General features: G+C 48.5%; 2 protein-coding genes across 10 annotated transcripts in view; both read left to right on the forward strand.

The window, feature by feature from the left end:
* Positions 1-6,393, forward strand: part of CPNE1 (copine 1) — an 80,329-nt gene extending 73,936 nt beyond the window's left edge. For 5 of the 6 annotated variants that reach the window (XM_073310028.1, XM_073310030.1, XM_073310027.1 and 2 more), the window contains 5 exons: positions 283-337; positions 420-471; positions 1,838-1,971; positions 2,707-2,943; positions 5,096-6,393. In XM_073310028.1, the coding sequence (XP_073166129.1) occupies positions 283-337; positions 420-471; positions 1,838-1,971; positions 2,707-2,943; positions 5,096-5,212 (595 nt within the window). In that variant the 3' untranslated portion in view covers positions 5,213-6,393. The remainder of the gene's footprint in view (positions 1-282; positions 338-419; positions 472-1,837; positions 1,972-2,706; positions 2,944-5,095) is intronic. The other variant, XM_073310026.1, reaches the window with a different exon arrangement.
* A 4,659-nt stretch (positions 6,394-11,052) lies between these two features.
* Positions 11,053-19,708, forward strand: part of LOC140897398 (fer-1-like protein 4) — a 160,462-nt gene continuing 151,806 nt past the window's right edge. The window contains exons 1-3 of one of the 4 annotated variants that reach the window (XM_073310004.1): positions 11,053-11,639; positions 12,674-13,948; positions 14,471-14,560. The gene's annotated coding sequence lies outside the window, so the exon portion shown is untranslated. Of the gene's footprint in view, positions 11,640-12,673; positions 13,949-14,444; positions 14,561-19,708 lie in introns of those variants that run through there. The other 3 variants (XM_073310005.1, XM_073310003.1, XM_073310006.1) reach the window with 3 other exon arrangements.

A 19,708-nucleotide genomic window follows, 5' to 3' on the forward strand; every position in this document is an offset into this window, starting at 1 on the left:
CAGGCCTAATGTGAGCAGGAACTGCTGAATGAGGGGTTTGGTGTTCTCCTGAACAGAGATTTGAGCTCCTCTTTTCAGTGACCCAAAGCAAGCTTTGCAGTGCTGAACCCCAGCAGTATGCTTTCACAGGACCTGCACCACCCCCTGCTGATTTCAGTGGGAGCAGGATTGGGTCCTATGCAGCATTCACCTTCCATCAATTGAAGCAGCGATAAGGGGAGGCAATGGGGGGGTGGATATCCCAATTTTTCAGGCTTCTTATTGTTTCCATCTCTCCTGCAGAGATAAGCTGTTTCCTGCGTTTGGGTTTGGAGCTCAGGTTCCTCCAAACTGGCAGGTAGGTTTCTCAGAATTCTGCCAGCACTTCTTGTGTGCATGTCAATGTTTCACTAAATGGATGTAAATGTTCTCTCTTCCAGGTCTCTCATGAATTTGCCTTGAACTTTAACCCCAACAATCCCTATTGTCGGGGTAAGCACACCTTTGTCTTTGTTAATGTTTCTTGAATAGGAGAACTGCTGGTTTAAATTGTTCAGTTTTTTATGTCCACAGAAATCGGAAGTGGAACAACCATCCACTCTTTCTGGCAGCAGAGGTCTTAGTTTGTGGATGATACATATGAATCCAGAGTATTTGAAATGTATCATTGCTTCACCCAAATGTTTACTAAATATTCATCCTTTTGCAAATGTGGCTTTTAAAGGTATTGAAGTTTATTTCTTTTGTTCTCAAAAGCTGTGTTGTTAAACAGTAGCTTGTCTACGATCCTCTTTTTAATTGTTCTTTCATTTGAGTTGGTTTATAAAGTCCTTGGAGCTAGGACTGTCTCATTCCCTCTTTATTCAGTACCTAGCACATGCACATTAAATCTAAGAAACTTCAGTTTTTCTATCTTGTCTGAGGCCAGCAGAAAATTGCAAATCTATGAGTTTCCCTGTGTGAATCCATGTATTTGTTCCCAGAGTGAATCTGGTTGCCCACTGCATTGCTAGGATCTCTTTCCTTGCTACCTCAAGGTTGTCCCTTTAAGCCAGCTTTGTAGAAAGCCTTGGTCCTGCAGTTATGCAATTAAAACCAGTGTGACAGGCTGTGTGAGTGTAGCATAAATTGCAAAATGAAGCAAAATCAATAAACCAGTTTAAGTGTCCACACAAGAGTTTGTAACAGTTTCACTAAATCAATTTTTACAACTTGATTTTAGTTAAACCAGTGCAAGTGTCATGCGTAGACAAGGCCTTCAATAGTATATCTAGTCCAGTAATGGCTAAGGACCCTAAATGGAGAGATGGTTCCACTGAACTAGGCACTATACAAGCAAAGAACACACAGTCTTTGCCCCAGAGACTTCACAATTTGGGATTTAGACAATATGCAGTAGATGCATAAGCAGGAAAATGGAGGTAGGGGGGAGATAGCAGAAATACATGTGTTTGCACAAATTGGTAGTCACCAGCCTAAGCGCACACCAGTCCATCAACTGCAAACCCTCCTTTTGTAGAGGAAATGCTCACATCAGCTGTATTATGTTAGTAGCACGAACCAGTGTCATTTCTTGGAAAATCTGGCAAGTACAAGATGGAAGGAGTCTGCCGTATACCCTGCCACTTCTCTGCAGGTTCCCACTGACCATGCTAACTACCACCTTGGGCACCCACAGCCTCTTTGCCATGCATAGTACTGGCTGCTGCTTTGAAATCGGTCCAGTATGATTTTCTGTATGCACCTTAAATGTGACCAGTTGTTGTAAAATGCAAGAAGGATAATGCTCATAAAACAATTAGCAAGATAGGTAAAATGTTAAGGCTTTTCTGGTAATTCAGACCTTCTTGTTGTATAGGAATCCAAGGAATTGTGGATGCTTATCGCCAGGCACTGCCTCAGGTCCGACTCTATGGGCCAACAAATTTCTCTCCTATTATAAACCATGTGGCAAGGTTTGCAGCTCAGTCAGTACAGCAAGGAACGGCTGCTGTAAGTCCATGTTTATCGGGTACAGACATGCATTCCTGACCTTTCCACTTTCCCTGTATGCGATCGAATGGAATCGCAAAGAGATTTCTCCTTCCCTGCTTGGACTCCTCTAATATGGTTCCCCCAACTTGCTCAGATCTCTGTGGTATTTTACTCATCCTGTGGAGTCCAGGTGACCTTTACTCCACCTTGTAATATCTTGGTGAAACACTGGCTCTGTGCTTACTGCTGAATAGGGTGGGGTGCGATGGTTGATGCTTGACGGAGGTGACAACTAGTTGTTAGAGGGTGGGAGGGGAGCCCAGACCCTCCCACTCCACTGGTCTCTATCCCAGGCCTTGTGAGGGTAACAATACCATCAGCAAGGAAAACAGTATCAAACAGCAGGTTTTGCAGCCAATGTGCTTGCTTCAGTGGTACTTTGTTGTTCCCTAGTGCTTTCCATCCAAGGATCTTAAAATTCTTTACAAACATAATTGAACATAACTCTCACTCCCCCCCTCCCCTTTAAAACTAGGTCCAGATTATGAAAATCTGAGTTGCAGAGGGAGAAGTGACTAGCCCGGGGTCACGTGTATATTGTGTGACAAAATGGGTAATAGAATTTCACTCAGTCCTGTGCCTTATCCACAAGCCCATCTGGTTTCCCTTCCTAGAAGGAGCAATGACTAAGGCACTGCCTTTTGCTGGGGTTTGATGTTAAACTCGCTGATTGCCTGATTGAATGTTTTGCAGCAATACTATGTACTACTGATCATCACAGACGGTGAGATCACTGATCTGGATCAAACCAGGCAAGCTATTGTTAATGCCTCTAAACTGCCGATGTCTGTTATTATCGTTGGAGTTGGCAATGCTGATTTCAAAGCCATGGAATTCCTGGATGGGGACAACGGCGTATTAAAGTCCTTGACAGGGGAGCCAGCTGCACGAGACATTGTACAGTTCGTGCCTTTCAGACAGTTCCTCAGTGTAAGTTATCTTTTGTTTTAACATGAGGAAAAGAAACTGCCTGTTAATCCTGATCTCATTGTACACAATTGTCACGGGTTTGATCTGAGAGAGGAGTGGTTTTGTAGAGACTCTGTTAACCATGTAGTTAGTGTTTGAAGCCAGTGAGCTGTCTGCGGGGAAGTGTGGCCCAAAATTGCCCTGGAGACTGTTCCTCAGAGAACTGTGAGATGTTTCCTGCCCGTCAGAAGTTGAGCAATCCCAGCTTGTTGGGTTGAGGAGCAAGAGTAAATGGAGGTACTTCCGATCAACCAGGGGCGTAGCATGTTGCCTCTGCTGTGTTCTCAGCCTCCAGGAGATCAGAAGACTGAGCTCAATATCTCCCCTGGAATGAGAGTTAAGTTGCTGTCACCTCACTAGGCCTGACCTCTTTGCCTCCATAACTTCGATGGCACAGGAGTGAGGCATCCAGCAGGGCAGAGCATGCTACCACCTCATCCCTGCCTGCCTGCTTCCCAGTGGATTGCACTCTGAACTCTTCATGGGAGCACATTGCTTTGCCTGTAGGCTGTCGTCCAGCCTCACCTTTTCCCCAATTTTTGAGTTGAAATTAAACTTGTACTACATGGAGTTGGCCCAGAATGGAATTCTAAATGGCGTTTTAATTTTAACATGGATAGCAAAGTGTTTTTCAAACGGCATAGAAACAATGACAAGCTGAGCTATCCCAAAGCACTGTGTGAAGATCTCCTGGGGCTGGGGCTGATGGCCACCTCCAAGGAGTAGTTCCAAGTCTAGCACAGCAGGGCCTGGTCCATGACTGGAGCTCCTTGGCACTACGAGAATACAAATAATAATAAACCAGAGCCGCTCTTGGGAAGAACCCCGTTTGATGTAGCTTGGCCCGTTGTTCTTTGAGCACCCTCCACCTCTGGATTAGCACGTCAGGTACTGGGAAGGCTGGCTTCTCTTGGGCCTTGCCCCACAGGGATTTTACCAGTTGTATCCATTTAGTTCTATTGGTGTGACACCCTGTTTGGACTCTCCTGTTGTGGTATAAGAGTGGTTGCTGCTTTTTGTGATTGATTTCTCATTGATTTTCAAAAAGAAACAGGCAATTAAAAGTACAAAAAGGTAAGCAACTTACAGCTTGTGTGGGTCCAAATACCTCCTGTTTTATAGGATCTGCAATAGAATTTTGCAGCTTTACAACTTGTCAAAGGTGCAAAACCAGACAATACCACGTAGGCATAACACGTTGGGGTGAGGGTTGACAGTAATAAAAATAAACATACATGAATATTGCAAAGGAGGGAAGGAGGCACCAGGGGGAGGAAGTGGAGGGGTTAGGTGGAATGGAGGTCTGGCATTCTTATAGCATCTCAATATTTTTTGTCTAAAATTATCTAGAAATGGGGTCCAAATTTTGTCAGATTCATAGAATTGCTGTTGACTGCAATAAGCTATTCTTTCTTTGGCTGCACAGTGGGGAATATGAGGTTCTCCATATAATTTAGTTTTAAAACCTAGACTGGCTCTTTTCACGTTAGCGTCCGTTGCCTGGGAAAAGGTTTATGCTAAACTGAAAAGGGCACTCTTCTACAGAATAAGAGTGGCCACACTGGGGTCGGGGGGACTCTACTGGTACAATGGTATTCAGTTAATTTACAACTTGGGTTATACTGAAAAACTTCCTTGTATAGAAGAGGCCTTAATGTCAGGGGTGGGATGTGGGAGGCTGGGTCTAATGGTTGGAGCAGGAGTTGGAGTTTGGAGTCAAGCCAAGGGTTGGAGCTGGAGTGGGAGACCAGGGGGCAAGGATCAGGAACACAGCAAGGAAGCAGGGGTCAGGAGTCAGATAAGTCTGCAGCGTCCAGTGTAGCAGCCAGGTAAAGCCCAGTTGTGCGGACAATTTCCTGTACCTCCCTTTAGATTTAAATAGGATGCCCTGCCCTGACCAATCAGAGTTCCTGGTGTTCTTCCAATCAGAACACAGGGAAGCCCTTCCTGATGTTGCTTCAGGTTTCATGGTTTCTTTTCTGTTGATTAGTAGCAAGCTGAAGCGGTAGAGACATTGTTTTGGGTCTTTCCTTGTCTGAGGGGAATTGATGGATAACTTGGCCCTCTATTATGTGCGGTAGCATTGGTTTGCTCACACTGGTGTCTCCTGCAGGCTCCTCGAGAGGCTCTTTCCCAGACAGTCCTGGCTGAAGTTCCTAAGCAGCTGGTGTCCTATTACAAGATGCAGGGCTGGGCTCCTGTGAAGCTACCTGGAGCAAAGCAAGAGTAGAGGAGAGGGTACCTGCTGTGCATGTCTCCAAAGAAACAGGAAGAGCATCTCTGCTTATGTATCAGTTTTGTATACAAATTCTGTGACACATCATGTACTATGCAGCACCTCTGAAATGTATCACTCTTGGTTCCCTAATTTACACACTATGTATCTTTAGTTTCTGCTGAATGTTAGAAATGAAACACTCTTTACAGAGATGCTACACAGAAAAAATGTAGCTACTGGCAGTTCTTATGTGGAAGAATTGGAGTTAATAATGTAATTTTCAGTAGCAAACCTGGCCTCCCAAATTCTGAAAATTTATATGTATGAATCAGTTACTTCAGAGCTTACTACAATCATGATTTATCACTAGATTTCAAAGCCCACATGGTGCATGAAACTGCAGAAAACTGACAACCAAGTAACATTTTTTCCACGCTGAGTTTATTGGAATGAGTTAATTGCTGTCATGTTTGCCAATGTATGTCTTTGATCATGTATTGCTGGACAGAGGGTTTCTCTTCTCTTCTATCAACTTGATAGAAACCCTTGTATATTGATTTGCATCAAAGTCCCCCAGCTGCCTAGATGGCCCAGGTAATTTTTGTTGTGCCTTTGTAGAGTGCCATGCGATTTTCTATTACATTTTCTTCATAAAGCAAATATATTTTTTAAACTTAAGTTACCAGATTTTGCAAAAGTAATTTTATAAGGTTATCTATTTACAACAATTGCTTCTATGGTGCCTTCACTCAAAGCTTGTGTTGTGGGGACTGGACTAGGTGACCTCTCGAGGTCCCTTCCAGTTCTTTGATTCTATATATAGGCCTCAGTCAGTCCCTCTTTCCCTCCAGTGAGAGCTTCCACAACTACAAGCAGAGAGAGCAGGTGAGTGTAGAGAACAGTTGTGCCCAAGAGGGTGGGATTTCCCAGTTCACTTGTCTCCTAGTAGATGGCACTGTAACTCTGACAGTCCTGTGTGCCTGTCACAGAAGGGAAGGAGGCTGAATTTCCAGGGAGTAATGTTTCTGCTTTCTCTGCCGTTACAAGATGGGGATAATCCCATAGGTATGTTTGGAGATAACAGAGATGAGAGTTTATTTCAAAAAGGCAATAAAATATCTTTGCCTTGTTGGTGCTCCGCAAATGCTCACCACTTCCAGTTTTCCAAATAAAGAATCTGCTTTTGTTTATAACTGTGTGTGGGTTCTTATTTCCTGTTCCTTTCTATGCTGTTTCTCCTGCCAGTGCCTTTTCAGTTATTACCTTTAGTGGGAAAGTGTTAGGCCTTCACTGCAGAGTTAGCTCATGTGGTCTACACCCAAGTAAGCCTACCTGGGCATAGAATCATAGAATCATAGAATATCAGGGTTGGAAGGGACCCCAGAAGGTCATCTAGTCCAACCCCCTGCTCAAAGCAGGACCAATTCCCAGTTAAATCATCCCAGCCAGGGCTTTGTCAAGCCTGACCTTAAAAACCTCTAAGGAAGGAGATTCTACCACCTCCCTAGGTAACGCATTCCAGTGTTTCACCACCCTCTTAGTGAAAAAGTTTTTCCTAATATCCAATCTAAACCTCCCCCACTGCAACTTGAGACCATTACTCCTCGTTCTGTCATCTGCTACCATTGAGAACAGTCTAGAGCCATCCTCTTTGGAACCCCCTTTCAGGTAGTTGAAAGCAGCTATCAAATCCCCCCTCATTCTTCTCTTCTGCAGGCTAAACAAGCCCAGCTCCCTCAGCCTCTCCTCATAACTCATGTGTTCCAGTCCCCTAATCATTTTTGTTGCCCTTCGCTGGACTCTCTCCAATTTATCCACATCCTTCTTGAAGTGTGGGGCCCAAAACTGGACACAGTACTCCAGATGAGGCCTCACCAATGTCGAATAGAGGGGAACGATCACGTCCCTCGATCTGCTCGCTATGCCCCTACTTATACATCCCAAAATGCCATTGGCCTTCTTGGCAACAAGGGCACACTGCTGACTCATATCCAGCTTCTCGTCCACTGTCACCCCTAGGTCCTTTTCTGCAGAACTGCTGCCTAGCCATTCGGTCCCTAGTCTGTAGCTGTGCATTGGGTTCTTCCGTCCTAAGTGCAGGACCCTGCCCTTATCCTTATTGAACCTCATCAGATTCCTTTTGGCCCAATCTTCCAATTGGTCTAGGTCCTTCTGTATCCTATCCCTCCCCTCCAGCGTATCTACCACTCCTCCCAGTTTAGTATCATCTGCAAATTTGCTGAGAGTGCAATCCACACCATCCTCCAGATCATTTATGAAGATATTGAATAAAACCGGCCCCAGGACCGACCCTTGGGGCACTCCACTTGATACTGGCTGCCAACTAGACATGGAGCCATTGATCACTACCCATTGAGCCCGACAATTTAGCCAGCTTTCTACCCACCTTATAGTGCATTCATCCAGCCCATACTTCCTTAACTTGCTGACAAGAATACTATGGGAGACTGTGTCAAAAGCTTTGCTAAAGTCAAGAAACAATACATCCACTGCTTTCCCTTCATCCACAGAACCAGTAATCTCATCATAAAAGGCGATTAGATTAGTCAGGCATGACCTTCCCTTGGTGAATCCATGCTGGCTGTTCCTGATCACTTTCCTCTCATGCAAGTGCTTCAGGATTGATTCTTTGAGGACCTGCTCCATGATTTTTCCAGGGACTGAGGTGAGGCTGACTGGCCTGTAGTTCCCAGGATCTTCCTTCTTCCCTTTTTTAAAGATTGGCACTACATTAGCCTTTTTCCAGTCATCCGGGACTTCCCCGGTTCGCCACGAGTTTTCAAAGATAATGGCCAGTGGCTCTGCAATCACAGCCGCCAATTCCTTCAGCACTCTTGGATGCAACTCGTCCGGCCCCATGGACTTGTGCACGTCCAGCTTTTCTAAATAGTCCCTAACCGCCTCTATCTCCACAGAGGGCTGGCCATCTCTTCCGCATTTTGTGATGCCCAGCGCAGCAGTCTGGGAGCTGACCTTGTTAGTGAAAACAGAGGCAAAAAAAGCATTGAGTACATTAGCTTTTTCCACATCCTCTGTCACTAGGTTGCCTCCCTCATTCAGTAAGGGGCCCACACATTCCTTGGCTTTCTTCTTGTTGCCAACATACCTGAAGAAACCCTTCTTGTTACTCTTGACATCTCTGGCTAGCTGCAGCTCCAGGTGCGATTTGGCCCTCCTGATAACATTCCTACATGCCCGAGCAATATTTTTATACTCTTCCCTGGTCATATGTCCAACCTTCCACTTCTTGTAAGCTTCTTTTTTATGTTTAAGATCCGCTAGGATTTCACCATTAAGCCAAGTTGGTCGCCTGCCATATTTACTATTCTTTCGACTCATCGGGATGGTTTGTCCCTGTAACCTCAACAGGGATTCCTTGAAATACAGCCAGCTCTCCTGGACTCCTTTCCCCTTCAAGTTAGTCCCCCAGGGGATCCTGGCCATCCGTTCCCTGAGGGAGTCGAAGTCTGCTTTCCTGAAGTCCAGGGTCCGTATCCTGCTGCTTACCTTTGTTCCCTGCGTCAGGATCCTGAACTCAACCAACTCATGGTCACTGCCTCCCAGATTCCCATCCACTTTTGCTTCCCCCACTAATTCTACCCGGTTTGTGAGCAGCAGGTCAAGAAAAGCACCCCCCCTAGTTGGCTCCTCTAGCACTTGCGCCAGGAAATTGTCCCCTACGCTTTCCAAAAACTTCCTGGATTGTCTATGCACCGCTGTATTGCTCTCCCAGCAGATATCAGGAAAATTAAAGTCACCCATGAGAATCAGGGCATGAGCAGCTACACTACAGAACTCAGAGGTACTGTGTCTTCACTGGTGCTTTGCATGACTAGGACTTCAGGGGGATATCCCATGGTTCTTTGCTCTGTAGTAGGATGAGGGGCTCTGATTTCTCCCCAGCAAACTGTGGGAGAACTCGTCTGTCCTCTGCACACAAGGAGAATTGTGGGAAGGCATTGGAGGACTACAGCACTGGAGTGAGTTAGCCTGTGTCCTCACTGCAAAAGCGGGTGGGTTACTAGCCTAAGTGAAAGTGGAACCCAGGCTCTTACCCATACCACCAGCTAGCCCAGGTTGAAAGCACCACCAAACTTGGGTGTGAGGGTTGTGTGTGTGAATGGAGGAGGTGTAGGAGTAACACCTGGATAAGAAACCAAGTTACCGCTTTGCAGTGAAGACAAACCCTTAGTTAATCTCTCTCAATGGCCTTCGCCGATTCAGGCAAGCGCATTAGTCATGACTGGAAAGCCTGGCAGCCTCTGCTCTAAAGGGCCTGTTAATCTGCTCAGGTTTCATGAGCAGAGGGTAGTTTGCTCCCATGGGAGCAAACCAGACGAGCTTTTTGGAATGTTCTTGTTTCACCAGCTATCTATACAGCCCAACTTTCCTGCACTGTAGGAGTTCGTGGAAGGAAACTGGCAAACCCTGCTCAATAATCAGTTGGTTGATCACACTGGAAGTTGATAACCTCAATTTGCTCAATGTAACTTCCACACGCTTATCTCAGCAGCAGTAGAAAGAATTTTCTGGTTCGTGGTACTTAAGGCAAATACCAAGAATCTCACACAGCCAAAAGGATTTTGCAATTTAAAAAGTCTCATGTTCCCAGAGGGCTTTACACAGCCAGCTGGGATCTAAATGAACAAAATAATTTAAATTGCCTGGTGCCTTCACTCTGCCGAATGTGCTGGGCAATCTTCTCCTTAGTGCATAAATATCATGAGGGCTCCATGAGTGCTGCTTTTGGCTATTGACTTTAACAGCAACTGGCAGCTAGAAAACTTTGGCACACCTTGCCCACCCCAAACAAAAGGGCTAGTAAGAGCACTGGTTGGAACACAGAGTTACATGGAATTTTTTGCCAAACTTCATCTCATGCTCCTACCTGCAGTCTGAAGAACAAGTGAGATGAGCTAACACTTACAAGCCAGGGATGGACTGTGGTGCCCCCAAATCAGGAAGTCCAGGCAACAGTTTACAGAATGCAGTCATGCCAAGACTCAACATATTGTTTGCTTGAGCTGAGAACTTCAGGACCTTGAGGAAGCGTGTGTGACTCCAGAGAAACTTTACTGAATTAACTCTCCAAGAGCTGTGTGTAAAAAACACTATCTATGTTAAACACAAGGCTGCCTGGATACAGCAGTAAGGCTGCACAGTGCTAACTGGCCACAGTACACATCCTGCATGGTTTACAGTGTAGTCTTTAATAAGTTGAGCTACACACTGAACAAGGAAAATAGGACTAGAAAATGCTACAAATACTATTGCCAAAATTGCAATAAGTTGGGACATGCAAATGTTTCAGCTTTTAGTGTAAAACCTTCATCCTGTTACTTCTATTTGCATTTAATTTCTGATTAAAACAGGCTATTCAGAAAGCAGGCATGAGCCCATGGGTTCTCTGAACACACCTGTGACACACCCAGCTTAAACAGATGGGCATATGTGTAGGGCGTAACTCCCAAAGCAATTTACTGCGCGTCCTCAATTGGTCACTTTAAAATGTTCTCAGCAGCTAAATGAAAAGTAGTTTATTCAAGCTTAAGAAAGCGCACATTCCTTGCTGAGGGCTGGCTACATGCCAGCTTGCAAAGTTCAGCCACTTTTGCTGTAAACAGGTTAAAGGAGTTAGAATGCTTTTACAGTTGGATGAATGTGCCCTCTTTCCCATAACTCAGGAGGGCGGATGGATCCCTTCTTTCTCCTTGAGACTTCCCCACAATAATTAATCTTTGGGCAGAGATCAGCCACAGAACGTTTCACTCCAAAAGGTGAATGTTTGGAAAGTTTTGAGTGCCTGAACATGAGGGGCTAGGGAAGCTACGCAAGGAAATGGTTAATTATAATGCTTTCTACTGGCAAAGGAACCAAAGGAAGGAATGCAATATTGCAGTACTATTTTGCACTTTGATATGGACTTGGACAGTGATTGAGGATCCCAATGAGCTTTAGAATGTTTAGGTAATTAATTATATGGATCTCAAAGCTCTAGCAAAGAATGTGTGGGAGTTCCAAGGTGGAGTATTCTACTCTGGTTAAATAACTTGGCAATTATACATGGAAAGGGTCTCCTGCCTGGGAGTGCAAAACACAGACACACACACTCCCTCCCTCCCTTTCACTGAATTAAGACCTAAAGGTTGTGTTGTCTATCTACATCTCTCGCTGATAGCTAAACTACTGCTGTAACTATTTAATAGTTGGAGCAGGCTTCCCTGCTCTGGAAGGGAGACAGGCCCAGACATGCCAGACGTTGTGGAAGGGAGATGAGAAGGAATCCAGAGGAGAATCTACTTGTCCAGCTGGGGAGCAAAGCGTGAAAGCTGCAAACACAAGTGAGTGAGGGGAAAGGTGACTGAGTGTGGATAGCTGCCTTTCCCTGAAGCCAGACTCCCAAGGGACAGCATGTAGGGTAAGACCATATTTTCCCAAAAGGAAAATGGGACACCCCTAGGCTGCCCTCCCCGCACACACAGACATGTGGCTGACCTAAGCCCTCCCTGCCTCCTGCCCTTGCAGGGCCAGCCTGAGGTCCCCTTCCCCACTGGTGCCTGGGGCTGGCCTGAGCCACCCTGCCGCCTCCCTGTGACCCCCCTCCCCAGTCAGAGCCCCCTGCCACTTGCCCACAACCCCCCCCCGGTCCTCTTCCCCCAGGCATGGAGCTGGTCCAAGCCCCCACTTCACCCCTGTGCGCAGGGCTGGTCCTCCAAGCCCTGCTGCATGCCTGCCTGCGCAGCTGGTGGTCTGAGCCCCCACAGCTGCATGCCCCCTTGTCTGCTCTCCCTAGCCCTCCCTCCAGCGCAGGGCTGACGTTGCCACTCTCCCCCCGCCCCCCATGTTACTCCGCGCCCCGCTAGGGGTCCCACATGCAGGGGGGAGTTTGTGTCGGCAGTGAGGTGAAACGAGGGGGTGAGCAGGGACCCCCTTCTCTGGGGGCTGCCCCCGGTGCCAGGCAGGGGGCACAGCAAGTGCATGGAGGAGGTGGGGCACACCCTGCCCTGGCTTCTCACCCATGCAAGGCGAGAGTGCTGCCCAGGAGACGCGGGATGGCGGGGCAGGAGGGGCGGTGGAGCCTGAGCTGCTCCTAGGCACAGTCTCGCTGCCCATCCCTGGCGATGCTGCTTCTGCTGGAGGAGGCAGCGAGGGAGATTCCGGCGGGGGCAGGCTCTGGGGAGAGAGAAGGGGCATGGCCGCTTGCTGCCCCCGCTGCTGGCTCTGTGCCGCGATCCCAGAAAATACGGGACCATTTGCCCGTATTTAACAGAAAGTCGGGACACCTGGAAGAAGGCTTAAACATGGGACTGTCCTGTTAAAAAGGGGGCATCTGGTCACCCTAAAGGACAAGACGGCGTTAGTGTGAGCCAGGACAGGGTTTTCAGGCAAGCTGGCTTATCTGCTCTTGCCAGCCGGGCCTTTCACAGCATGTTCTAGTGTCTCTCATTTCAGGATTAATTCTGCTCCCCGGAGAGTCCTGCCCTGTGACACTGGCCTCACGTTCTTTGACTCAGGACGTAGCTAAAACGCAGCCAGTTGTGCTAGGAACTCTTGTTCGGAGGAGATGATGCCTTTGACCCCTCTTGTCTGCCCCGCGGCTGACCCTGGGAGTGGCTGGAATGCAGCCACACGGCATGTTTCTAGCCTGCAGTGAGACTGAGCTGAGCCTCTGCCTCAGAAAGCACCTGCTGCTCTCCGGTCCCGTCAGCCGGGAGCCCCACGTTCGAAACCCCTGCAAAGCTGTGGCCAGTGGGGGCACCTGAATGCTCCTGCTCAGCAAAGCGATGCAGCCGCACTCTTCCCACCCTGGTGCCTCTTGGCTACTGTGCAGCAAGGTCTCTAAGCCTCAGGCCTGGGCCACACGACAGAGTTAGGGTGACCTAACTGTAAGTGTCTGCACTACAATGTTCCTCCCACTGATGCAAGTCGTCCACTACACCCACCTGATACTCCACCTCAGCAAGAGGCATAGCGCTTAGTTCAATGTAGTTAGGTTGACACAGTAGCAGTGTAGACACTGTGTTACTGACGTCAACTTTAGTGGCTTCCAGGAGGTATCCCACAATGCCTCACTGTGACCCCACTGGTCATCGTTTTGAACTCTGCTGCTCGGCGAGCAGGTACACAAGAACATATATCTTCCCCCCCCCCCTTTTAAAGCCCCATGAACTACTGAAATTCCATTTCCTGCTTGGTCGGCATGGAGAGCTCACGTAGCAACTGTCCAGCTGACCACGCCGGCTCCATGCAGTAAACGTGCTCCTGCCTGGAGTGCGCAGGAGGTGGTAGATCTCCTGGGTCTGTGTGGAGAGGAGTCTGTGTCGGAACTTGGATACCTATGGCCAGATCGCTCAGGGCATGGGGGAGAAGGGCTACAACGGGGACATGTAGCAGTGCCGTGTGGAAATCAAGGAGGTGCGACAGGCGTACCTGAAGGCAAGGGAGCCAAACAGTCACTCTGGTGCAGAGCCTCTGATGTGCCACTTCTACGAGGAGCTGCATGCCATTCTCAGCAGTGACCCACCGCCATCCCCAAGGTCCTTGTGGATACTTCAGGGGAGCTGGAGTCACAGGCCACAGAAGCGAACCCTGAGGAGGAGGAGTATGGCAGACAGACGACTGGGCGGGGGTGTCCAGCAAGCCAGGACCTCTTTTTGACTCCTGAGCAGTCAAACCACTCCCAGCGGTCCAGCACTGGCGAGCCTGATGCAGGGGAAGGGACCTCTGGTAAGTATGCAGTTTGCTTCAGTATTGCAGGGACACATCTGTTCAGGTACTATTTATTTAAATCAGGCTAGAAGAGGTGGTGAAATAAACAGTGGAGGTAGAGTTGCTATCTGCTTCTCATTCCCCTGTACAGCTAGGCATAGGGGGCCCTGTGGAACAGTTTGTTTATGTGCACCAGGACGTCCCGTGAATCCTCCATAGAGATCTCAAGGAAACTTTGCTGGAAGCAGTCTGCAATCCTCTGCCAAAGATCTCTGCGGAGGGCTGCCTTATTTCTTCCACTGCAGTAGGACCCTTTCCCATGCCAGTCAGCAGGCACCATTGCAGCACACAGACTAGCAGCATATAGACACAGTCTGCAGCAGAATGTCCCCCTCTCCCCTGGGCCGTGCTCACCATGGCGGGGACTGCCGCCGTGCTCTGTGAATGCCAAGGAGAAGTGAGAATGTTGTGCTTGTAACAAGTGTGGATCAAGGGGAGTGAATGCACTCACAATAGTATCTCTGTCCATTGTTTCTTTAGCCGCTGCAAATGTGGCCTTGAGGGTCTCTCTCGCCACACTGGTAGAGCGGCTTGACCAGATACAGAGGAGAAAGAAAAGCACAAGGCAATGTAAGCAAAAAATTACTTTTACTGTTAAGTTTTCACAATATCACCCATTGGTACATCTTTTCCTGTAATCTTAAGGCATCGGATTAGTCTTCAATCACTTACTTATGTCAGCATTTCTTAGCTCCAAGGCCTAGTATGGCTAAGCTGGCCTGGCAGCTCTGCGCACTGCCTCTGCTCACAGGCACCACCCCCACAGCTCCCATTGTTAACAGTTCCCAGCCAATGGGAGCTGTGGAGCGGGTGCTCGGGGCAGGGGCAGTGCATGGAGCCCCCCTGGCCGTGCCTCCACTTAGGAGCTGAGGGACATGTCGTTTCCTGGGAGCTGCGCGGGGCCGGGTAGGGAGTCTGCCAGCCCCGCCAGCCGCCCTCCCCAGCAGCAGCAAATCCTACAGTTTAACCCTATATAACATACAATGATGATATATGACGTAACATATTCGTTAATCATAACCACACAACAATCTAAAATCACTGAGTACAGAAAGAAATGTACCAGAAGGTCCTGCAAGCCTCTGGTGCTTCAGATTCTGAGCACAGGGCTTGAAGGCTCACACTCAAGGACAGAGTGCAGAGGGATAGCAAGGACAGGAGAAACAGGCAGTATGAGATGACAAGCGCTGCTTAGGGAGCAAACAGACATGCTGCAGTCTCTGATTGAACCTCAAGCTGAACAGATCTATGTTTGCCTCCTCCTGCAGCCTATAGAGAACTGCATTCTGGGACCTCCCTAAATTCCGCCCCCCACCCTCCCCCCAGCCCTCCCACATTCCACATATCTTTCGGGGCAGCAGCACTCCCCTACCACTCCAACCGGCAGGAGAGTACACGCAATCACAGCCACACATACCGACCTGTGAGAGACACAGGTGGTGTATGTGTTTGTGAAATGGAAATGACTATTCTTTCCCTTGCAAAGGTACTTTCCCATGTATTTATAAGTTTTGTTCAGTTGTGTCTGTTTGCCTGGGTTTGGAATAAAAGTCTGTTTATGGAAATTTAATTAATCTTTTTTAGTCCACAGCATATGGGGGCTGGGGCTGATGTTCACAGATAATAGCGATAGGTGCATTTCTGTTGTGTTACCACACCCAGAGCATTCATTACAAGGTTCATATCAGGGGCAAAAAGCAATGCCAGGCACAGCACACCACAGCAACACACATCACTGTGGCTCATTGTTAAAACGCCCTTGAAGCCCCACTGAGCCATATAGTTCCCCATTGAGCTCTTTTTATAGCCCTAGTATCTGGCTGCTCTAAATCAGCAGAGAGCCTTTTCACCTCCACCCCTGCGGAAACTTCTCCCCCTTTGCCTCAAGATATTATGAAGCACACAGCAGGTAGCTATGACCATGGGGATATTTTCTTCACTGAGGTCTAATCTCGTGAGTAGACATCACCAGCAGCCTTTCAAACTGCCAAAGGCACATTGAGCTGTCATTCAGCATCTGCTGAACCTGTTGTTGAAGCGCTGCTTGCTGCTGTCAAGGTGGCCGGTGTATGGCTTCATGAGCCATGGGAGTAAGAGGTAGGCTGGGTCTCCCAAGACCACTACTGGGATTTCAACATCCCCAATGATAATCCTCTGGTCTGGAAAGAATCCCTGCTTGCAGCTTTCTGTACAGGCCTGTGTTCCTAAAGATGCATGTGTTGTGCACCTTCCCTGAACAGCCCGCGTTGATGTCGGTGAAACGACCCTGGTGATCCACCAGAGCTTCCAATACCATAGAAAAGTAGCCTTTCTGTTGATGTATTCCATGGCAAGGTGGACTGGTGCCAAAATCGGGCTATGCATGCCATCTATCATCCCACCACAGCTTGGGAACATCATTGCTGCAAAACCATCCACAGAAGGTGAGCTGGTAACAGAAGATGCTAGGAAGACAGAGCTGCTCAGTGCCTACTTTACTTCAGTCTTCTCACAAAAAAATAACGTGACTGGACAACTAACGAAGTTAACATAGACAATAAAGGGGCAGGGATGCAGATCGGGATACGTAAAGAACATGTCAGAGATCTTCTGACCAATCTGAATGAATTCAAGTCAGCAGGGCCTGAGGCTATTCACCTCAGGGTACTGAAGAAATCTCTGACCCAGTAGCAATAATACTTACAAACTCATGGATGACAGGAGAGGTCCCAGAAGGCTGGAGAAGGGCTAAAGTAGTGGCCCAACTTTAAAAGCGGGGGAAAGGAGGAGCTGGGGAACTGTAGACCAGTCTGCCTGACTTTGATACCTGGAAAGCTACTAGAGCAATGTATAAAACATTCAATTTGCGAATACTGGGAGGATGAAGGGCTGCTCGCTAGCAGAAGCAGGATTTACCAAGAACAAACCATACCAAATCAGCTTGATTTCCTTCTTTGACAGGGCAACTGATTTGGTGGATGGGGGAATGCAGTTGACATCATTTACCTGGACTTCAGCAAGTCTTCTGACACAGTCCCACATGACATTCTGATAAGTCAGCTGGAGAAATGTGAGCTCGGCAGAACTACTGTTAAGCTGATACATAATTGGTTGAACAACAAGGAGTCACTATTAATGGGATGATGTCAGATGGGTGGGAGGTCTCAAGTGGGGTTCCATAAGGATCTGTTCTGGGTCTGGTCTTGTTTAACACCTCTATAAATGACCTGGATGTAGGAATAGGGAGCATACTGACCAAATTTGCAGATAACAAAAAGCTCGGGGGGTTGCCAACACATTGGAGGATAGAAATAAAATTCAGAGGGATCTTGATAAATTGGAGCACTGGGCTATTGACAACAAAATTAAATTCAGCAAAGACAAATGTTAAGGTGATACACTTAGGGAGGAATAACCGAATGCACAAATACAGAATGGGCATAGGCGGCATGTAACTCTCTCATTTAGGGAGGCTTACGGGAGCACCAGAAGCTCGCTAGCAGTGTGGGGGCACCAGTGCCCAGACCATGGCCTCATCCTCTGCTCTGCGCCGAGGCTCTTCCCTGTGAGGCTCTGCCCCCACTCTGCCGCTTCCCCTGAGGTCCTGCCTGATTGCTGCTCGCTCCTCTCTGCCCCCTCCCCCCCGTTGCATGCCTTAAGTTGGAAAATAAAGTGATGGGGCCATGGCCCCTTGGCTCCCCCTGTTCCAGCACCCCTTAACTGAGTTGCTCTGGCATCAGTACACACAGCCTCCCAGTGGCTGGCCCAGTTGTGGGACTCCTCTTCCTGTTGTGCATGGGGAGGGAGTGGAGAGGAGGGAGTGGCGGGCAGGGGAGGGTTGGTGGAAGAGGCAGAATGGGGGCGGGGCCTTAGGGAGGAGGCCAAGTGGGAGCAGGGCCTTAGGGCAGATGTGGGCGAGGCCACTGTCCAGGCACCAGTGGCCCCCCACTTCTGGGGACCTTCTGGTGGTGGCGCTCCAAAGGCAGCGGGTCAGGGCCGGGCCACGTTTGGCATTTCTTGTCCCCTGCATGGCCAGCCTCTTTTGGGGAGGCCTAGCCTCTTATACGTGCCACCCATGAGAATGGGAGATAACTGGCTTGGCAGCAGCACTGCTGAGAGGGATCTAGGAGTTCTAGTGGATCACAACCTCAACAATGCTGTAAGCAGAGTCAGAATGAGCTCCACCCTGACATCTGGTGGTGAGGTGTGGCAAGTTGTGGAAAAGAACTTCAGGGGCCGATCTCATTTGCATAGGCACACCCACCCTGCCTAGAATGAGGCCATAGCTGCCCAAATGGTCACTTTGGCTGCTGTGGGATCCCCAGTGTCTTTGTTATTGGGGCAGGAAGAATAAATTGTTATTACCCTAATTATGGGAATCAAGGACAGTGGAACAGTACTTGGCCTTTTGTTATGATGGAGGGACTCGCCGTCAACTAAGTAGCACTCGCTAGGCAAGGGACATGGGTTCCAAAACTCTGTGAATGGAGAGAGGCTGGGAACAGGTAGAAATACCTGGTGGCATGGGCCTCCTGGGGAGGGCCTTACATGCCAATTTCACTTCTTCCTTTCTCTACTGTGGAATATCAGAGCTAATTTTGATTCTATTAGGAGTCTAGTTACAGGCTGCTGAGCTGAATTCACTTTGGGCTAATGGTGCACCAGCACTGTGTCTCCCCTATTATAAGCTGAAATCACAAAAGAGCTGAAATCACTGAGTGTTGTGTTAAGTAGTGGGGGAGCCTGAAGCTATATGGTAGAGCCGTTTGCAGCATGGTGAGTGGAGCGGCTGGCGGAGCGGAGCCCCATGGAGAGGTGGGGCCATCAGTGTTGGACCATGTAAGGTGCCCCTTAACACCCCCGCCCCCAATCTCCACCCAGGTTGGGAGGTAAAAACTCTGCAGATAAACTTTTGAACTCTGGGGCTGCCCTGACCAAGGGCAGAGACTTTTGGGTCGTTGGACTTTTGGGACTTTGCGTGATTTTGGGTTGCTGGACTCAAGAACCAAAGGGAAAGGACACGCCCCAATTTGCTTGGGGTGGGTTTTTGCTCATGGGTTGTGTTATGAATCCTGTTGGTGGTGTTTCCCCAACATAATGCCACATTGTTTCTCTCTGTTATTAAAAGGCTTTTTGCTACACTCAGACTATGTGCTTGCAGAGGGGAAATATTGCCTCTTGGAGGCGCCCAGCGGGGGTGGTATATATTTGTCACTGGGTGGGGGCTCGAGCCGGTTTTACATTGTGTTATTGGAATGGAACCCCTAGATAGTGAACCTGGCCCTTGTTGCTGCCAGCTCTGACAGGCAGAAGGGTTACACTGCGATGCTGTTGCAAAAAAAGCCAATGCAATTTTGGGATGCAAGTCAGAGGAGGTGAGAGTACTGCTCTACTCAGCGCTGGTTAGGCCTCAGCTGGAGCACTGTGTCCAGTTTTGGTCACCACTATATAGAAAGGATGGAGAGAACCTGGAAAGGATCCAGAGGCAAGTGACAAAGATGATCAAAAGGATGAAATGCAACTGTAGCGGGGTGGTTACCCGCTCCTGCCCTGTGGGGCTTAAAAGACAGCCCTGGGAGAGAGCTAGGGCTGAGGGCAAGAGAAGCTAGGCTGATTGGGGAAATGGCCGCAGCTGGCCCAAGCCCCAATCAGGCCGCAGCTGGGCCTATAAAGGGGCTGCTTGGCTGAAGCTTAGCAAGAGTCTCTCTCTGCATTCAGAGAGGGAAGGACTTGGCTGCA

This window comes from Lepidochelys kempii, chromosome 13 (assembly GCF_965140265.1).
Source record: "Lepidochelys kempii isolate rLepKem1 chromosome 13, rLepKem1.hap2, whole genome shotgun sequence".
NCBI classification, from domain to species: domain Eukaryota; kingdom Metazoa; phylum Chordata; order Testudines; family Cheloniidae; genus Lepidochelys; species Lepidochelys kempii.